Source organism: Crocodylus porosus, unplaced genomic scaffold (assembly GCF_001723895.1).
Source record: "Crocodylus porosus isolate Cpor-Errol unplaced genomic scaffold, CroPor_comp1, whole genome shotgun sequence".
In the NCBI taxonomy this organism is placed as follows: Eukaryota; Metazoa; Chordata; order Crocodylia; family Crocodylidae; genus Crocodylus; species Crocodylus porosus.
In genome coordinates this window covers 8942825-8949680 of record NW_017728911.1, presented here as the reverse complement: position 1 = coordinate 8949680, position 6856 = coordinate 8942825, and the positions used below count along the sequence as shown (strand labels likewise).

The window sequence follows — 6856 nt, the reverse complement described above, 5'->3', positions numbered from 1 at the left end:
GGAAACTCCCTTCTTGAGAGCACAGAGGCAGAAAGGGATCTTGGAGTCATTATTGACTCCAAGATGAACATGGGCCGACAATGTGAGGTCATGGTTGGCAGGGCTAACTGGACCTTGTTGTGCATCCACAGGTGGGATGTGGACAACATTGAGAGGGTCCAGAGGGTCAGGGGACAACAGGACAGACCCTACAATGAGAGACTGCAGGACCTGAACCTGTTCAGCCTCCACAAGAGAAGGCTGAGTGGGGACCTGGTGACCATCTATAAACTCACTAGGGGGGATGAGAAGGGTTTGGGAGAGACCTTATTTCCCCGAGCGCCTCCCCCCCCGCATAACAAGGAATAACGGCCACAAGTTGTTGGAGAGTATGTTTAAATTAGACATCCGTAAGAACTACTTCACAGTTAGGGCAGCTAGGGTCTGGAACCAACTTCCAAGGGAAGTGGTGCTGGCTCCTACCTGGCGGGAGTCATCTGAGCCCAGTTTTTCTCCTGCTCAGGCAGGGGGTTGGACTTGAAGATCTACAAGGTCCCTTCCCACCCAACTTCTTTGATTCTATGATATCTTTTAGAGCCGTGATATATGATAATTGTGGTGAATCTTGCTTTATATATAAAGCTCAGGATCCTTCATCCTTACTAAATCCTTTTTTTTCATTGTAAAATACTATTCAGAAATTCTTTGGAGAATGAGTAGTGAAGGCTAGCATACAGTATGTATTGCCTCACATGCTTCAGTCTTCCTGATGGAAGTTTGCCATTGCCCTGTTGTGAGGTTTTTCCAATGGTAATTTTTAATTGAAAAGCTAATTTCCAAAATATATTTACCACCATGGTAGTTGCAAATAACCTGTGAAGACCTACAGCCTAAAATGCTTTTATTTTGAAAGAAGAGCACTGTGCTGAATTGCACATGATGGTTAGTTGCAGGTTAATCTCTTCAGGTCGTAGCAAGTTAGGGGTCAAGACAGATTGTCAAGACCTTGGCAAAAGCTATGATAAAACATGACTGGTAATCTAATATGAAATATATTGGCTCACACTTTCCACCAAGTTATGCTAAGTGTTTTGTCTGTTTAAGAAGCAAAGTATGATAAAGATGGACCACCTGGAAGGGAGATTTCATTTAAAAGTCAAGCAGCAGTTACAGGACATAATTCTCCCTTGTTCAGGCTTCTGTGTAGTCATTGAATTGGTGCAGAATGTTTGTAAACTGTTACCAAAGAGTGATAGTGTTTGTCACTTATACACAAGGCCAGGGCCAGTGAAGAACTAGGCTCATTATCTAGAAGTCACTGCCAGTGTGAGTCATATAGTAGAAGCCACTGACTTGCATATGTTCAGTTGTGCTCCTGTGGGGGATTGACTGCACTGTCTAATTTCTGTTTTGTGGATTTTTGTTGGCAGAGGGCAGGAGTGGGATCCCTACCAATCTGGTTGTGCTGTCAGAGGACCCTAGCGTAGATGCAGTTAGATTGGCAAAACTTTGTATTTACATGCACAACTTGTTTCACATGGAATTATACAGGGTTAGTTTTATTATGTAAGTGTAAAGTGCAGCTATGCCAGAATGCCTCCATACTTAGGAGATCCTTGCTGGCTTAATATATTCTATGTTCCCAATTAGGCAAGGGGCCTGGGATCCTTTAAAAAGTTAAACATGTAGTAGTAATTGTGAAAATATGGCAAATATTGACACTGAATACAAAGTACCAGTTTATTTACATATGACACACATGTTCACCCCCAAAATTAGGTACTAGAAATCGGAGTGTCTTAAATGAGGAAATACAGGGAACAGTATTTCCCTCAATTCTGTGGGAGCCAAACTACCTGTTATCCATTTGAGCTCAATATACAGCCAGCAGTGCCTGCCCAGCCAGCTAAGGCAGTTCAGTTCAGCCAGCAACAACAGGTGAGGGCTGGATCCTGCTGGAGCAGAACCGCCTGCCCCCCTTCTTGAGCCAGGGGACATCACGTTCTGGACATGGGCAACTGGTTCCTCCTGAGTTGGGGAGGGGGGAGCACTTGCCCCCCAAGCGGACAGTCAGTGACTGGGGGGGGCCCCATGGGTGATCCTGCAGCCCAGGGGCGGGGGGTCCCTGCGGCCAATCCCACTGACCTGCAGCTGGTGGCGGTGCACCGCTGGTGCTTTTGGGTCAGCAGGATCAGCTGCAGGGAGACGGCTTCTCCGGCGTACTCCCTGGACAGCGGGCTTGGGGCAGGAGTGCCAGCGCTCTCGCCTGACCCTCCCACCCGGGAATGCTGCTGTCAGGAGGTGCACATGCACCCCCTACGCGTCGCCACTGATTCTGGAACTAGGGGCTCTCCCCTCCATCCCCCCCCACAGCTGCAAAAATACTGTACTTGTCAGCTGTGAACATTCTAATATTTTTATATGGTTTAAACGGGTTATTAAATACAGTGAAGTTTCAAGTTTCCTGACAAGGTTTTTGGTTGCCTTCTCTTTGGTTACAAGCTGAGACTTGTCCATTAAAAGTTGCTTCAGACTGAAATAGGTAAACTATTTTATTTGTGGCTACATTCTTCACATTGGTACTTCCGTTTATTACAAGGAATGCTGGCTTTATTTCTTTTTAGCCACTTATTAACACTTCTTAATGTTAAGACATGGCTAGTTAATCACACAAGCACTTGCCATAGCCTGAGAAACTGGATGTGCATGTTTTAGTTGTCATCTTTAGTGTGTCACAGTCTTACTTTTCCTAAGTGCATTCCGTCATGCTTCCTCCTCTAAAACGCTTTGGTTGAAGAAGAAAAAATAACCCTGGACATTTCTATTATAGGAAAAAATGAAAGGCAAAAACAAGTTGGTTCCTCGCTTGCTGGGTGTTACCAAAGACTCAGTGATGCGTGTGGATGAGAAGACTAAGGAAGTGTTGCAGGAATGGCCACTGACAACTGTAAAACGCTGGGCTGCTTCTCCCAAAAGCTTTACTCTGGTACTCTTTCTATATGTAGTTTTGGGGAAGGAGGGATCCATTTGTCATGGGGAAATATACATGGACTGACTCTCTAAATTGATTGGATCTAAGTTTTTAGCAAAGTATAGAATACAATTTATCCTAAAGAGGCAATTGGCAAATGCTGCTGGGTTTTTTACTGTCCTGTGCACATTATGATGTATGTAGCATAATCCTTATTCTCCAAGACTCACTTCAAAACTCTGATGTGTCAGCTAATTATGGACTATAAAAATTTGATTATTAAACATATCTAACATCCTGATGGCAACTTGCCATTGAACACCCAAGCAGATTACGAAGTTAAATAGGGCTGGAGAAAATATCATGACAGACACCATGACAGACTTAATGAATTCAGTCTGTTTAACTAAAGAGAAAAATAGACTGAGCAGTGATATGATCACAATACAGAAGCACCTTCATAGAAGGAAAATATGGATATGAAAGGGCTTCTTTTAATCTAGTAGTGAAAAGAATAACAAAAAGCAGTGGCCAGAAGCCAAGACCAAATTCCACTTAGACACAAAGTACATCATTTTACTGTGGGATGATTTAACCCTTAGAACAAACTACTGAGGGAAGTGGCAAAGGAGATACATTTTGGAAAATAAAGTTTAGTTAAACAAAAGTTACTAAACTCAGTGCAAGGATATTTGATACATTTTAGGGCATGTGATATGCAGGAGATCAGATCTGGTGATCTCATGGTTCTTTCTGGGCTTTCAGATCAGTATAGCTGTAAAAGAAGTCCAGGACACTGTGCCTGATTTTTTTTTCACATGGTTTACTATAGAGTCTCAGAATAGTTTTATCTACAGTTACAGCCATTACTTGAAATAAGACATAAGAAGAAAAGGCTTCTGTTTCCTTATGGCTTTGGTGTAACTTTTGATCCATATGTATTTGAGGTTGTTTCTTTATAAGGAGTAGAAAGTAAAAACTAGGTTTCTGTATCTCTTTAATTTTTGGTAATCTAAATGCAACTAGTTTTTGGTTCATTTAATTTCCTTCACCAGAGTGAATTGTTCATTTTATCTTTGTCCATCAGGATTTTGGGGAGTATCAAGAAAGTTACTACTCTGTGCAGACCACTGAAGGAGAGCAGATCTCTCAGCTAATTGCAGGTTACATTGACATCATTCTGAAGAAGGTATGATGAGGAAACTCTTTAATATAAGTGCAGCAGAGCTAGTAAATGCAATACGTCTTTGTGAAAAAAGGGTTACATATAATGGTAGCAGTTCGCTTTCCCTTGTGAAACTAGTTAGGCATTTTATCTTTTGCTGTGTTTTATATGGGGTGACCTTCTGGGAAATATGGCAGTGGCTTTATATAAAGAGAACAGCAGTCCAGAGTTTTCTTCTGACCTGTGCAGACTAAACCATATAGTAAGTGGGGAGATATTTAGGTTAAAATACCTCTTGAAAGCAAACATGGTAATCCTGTTAAAGGCTAGAGTTATAGTAAATAGTTATATTCAGAGCACTTTGTATGGAAAACCTGTGGCACTTCAGATACTACACTGTGCTCATTGTTGACAGATTTTGACTTTGATTTTATCCACCACATAAAGCTACAGTATTATCTGTACTAAACATTTGTTCACACCAAAGAAGTGACTGAACACTAAATGTATCAGTAGAATTGATGGTATTTGGTCAGGGGAGCCCCAGGTCTGGCATGTCAAACATTGTGCATTTGGAGTTGGGGTGGATTGCCAAAAGTCATCATAGTACTTGCATGAACTCTCACCTAGTTCAAGCCGACATTGTCAGATCCAGATATAATGTGCACTGTGTACAGAGCAAGTATCTGTATGTTAATTAAAATTTGATTCTCACCACTCTGTTTTACAAGATGGATTCTCTAATTCCAAGCTAAAGCAAGCTGTCTCTACTGATAGAATACAGATGTGCGTGCTTCCACTCCCAAACCAAGCCTTTTTTTTTTCTTTCCACTTTGCTGACACAGCCAGTTTTCTAAATTTATGAAGTAGAAACAGGTTAACTAGTAAGTGCCCACCAGGTTTCATGATTTATTTGAGTAGCATGCTGTTTCCAGGGGTCAGGTCCCTTTACCCTGTCACCCACTTCAAATTTGTTTCATTACCAGGGATCTAGGTTTTCTGTTTCCCACAGAAAAATGAAGATTTTCCCCTTTAAAGGAAGAAACCATGGGTTTTCCCCCTTTAAAGGAGAAAAAATGGGTTCTCTCTCTTAAAGGGAAAAAACACAGATGGTGATGGGAGTAGCCCTGTCAGCTGGCTCCAGATAGGTCTTGGTGGGGGACAGGGTGGGGAGGTTGGAGGGCCAGGGGTTGGGGATTGTCTGGCAGGCTGTTTGGGGGAGTGGGGTATATGTGTGTGGAGGGCTCAGTGCTGTGGGAAAGGGTCTGGGTGCCAGGGCTACAGTAGGGCAAGGGGGTCAGAGGTAGCACTCAGTGCCACTGATAAGCCCAGCTCTGTGCTGTTGCCTGTGGGGCCCACCCAGAGGTGCCTGTCCCTCCAGCAAGTGAAGGGGGCAGGGGCATTCTTTGGGGCAGTGTGGAGCTGTCTGGCAGGGTTGGTGGTGTTGGGGGCCAGTGCCTGTGCTTTGAGGGTGAGGGTGTGGCCAGGCTACCTGGTGCAGCACAGGAGCCGAAGCCCAGGGCTGGGGGTGCCACAGGCGTCCCTTTTTCCTTGTCCTTCCAGCCTATGCCAGGGCTGGACTTGCTTCACCACCACGTGCATGAGCTGGAGCTGCTGTGCTCTGGCCTGGACAAGGCAGAAACTGCCTGGAGCCCTCGCCCTTGCCCTCCTCCTTCTGCCTGCAGTATGGCCCATGCCAGAGCCATGTTCGGCTTCATGATGCTACTGTGGAGCATGGCGCTGGTCCTCCCTGCTGCGCCCTAGCCACAGCCCCAGCCAGTGGTGCCCCAGGGAGCTGCCTGTCCTTCTGCAGCCTCGTGCTGGAGGCTGTCCCCACCATGTGTCTGCAGACCACCATCCTGTGAGTTCATACTGGGCAGGGCAGGGGGCAGCTGGGAGTCCCCTCGGACATGGCTGGGGAAGTGGGGGCAGAGGGCTGTAGGTTAGGAGTGAGGGGCACCAGCGGGGCTGGGGGTTGTGGTGTTGGAAGTAAGAGGCACCAGGTGGGGGGCAGGGAGCTCTGGGTTGGGAGTGAGAGGTACTTGCAGGCCTGTGGGGCCTGTGGCTTAGGAGTGAGGGGCAACATCATGGGTGGGGGGGGACCAGCGTATCAGGGCTGCTCAGTGCTACAAAACAGCTGGGGGACAGCTGCAGCTAGTCCCATGCCCTGGTGAGCAAAGGGAGAAGGGGAAGCTCTGATTTTCCATGATAAAAAAAACCCAAAATCAAATGCCAAATGTATAGGTATTTAGAATTTAATTTATTATAATGATTGAGGGACAGGCAGTTCTCAGACTTATGACACAATTGGTTCCTGAAAACCGTGTCGTAAGTTGAAACGTTGCAACTCAGAACCAATTTTCTCATAAGAAACAATATTATAAATGGGGGATTGGTTCCTGAACCAAGGCCCGATACCCTATTTTTACCAAAAATACCCCAGAATTTTGTACTTGATCAATTAAAGATGAGTAATATAGCTGCATTAATGTATTTATATTGTAAGTAGCAATCATATTGATTTGGACGGACTTCTTTGAGGTGATTTCACTGGACTTTTTGTCCAGCTCTTGGCTGGAGTCTTCTCAGGAGTCTTGGCTGCAGGATTTTCTGGAGTCTTCTCTGCTTTCTTAAAGAAAGTGTCCAAGGCAGTTTGGACAGAAGTTCTCCAGGGAGATGAGCGACACAGTGAACTTGTTTGCTGGCGTGGTGTCGCATCGGATGAAGCACTGTAAAGTCGA

The 6856-nt window shown here is 44.9% G+C and overlaps 1 protein-coding gene across 3 annotated transcripts in view; it reads left to right on the top strand.

Moving 5' to 3' along the window:
• The window catches only part of TLN2 (talin 2), a 247679-nt gene that overhangs the window by 77927 nt on the left and 162896 nt on the right, over window positions 1–6856 (top strand). For 2 of the 3 annotated variants that reach the window (XM_019533415.1, XM_019533414.1), the window contains exons 10-11: window positions 2810–2965; window positions 4038–4139. In XM_019533415.1, coding sequence (XP_019388960.1) covers window positions 2810–2965; window positions 4038–4139 — 258 coding nt within the window. Of the gene's footprint in view, window positions 1–2809; window positions 2966–4037; window positions 4140–6856 lie in introns of those variants that run through there. The other variant, XM_019533416.1, reaches the window with a different exon arrangement.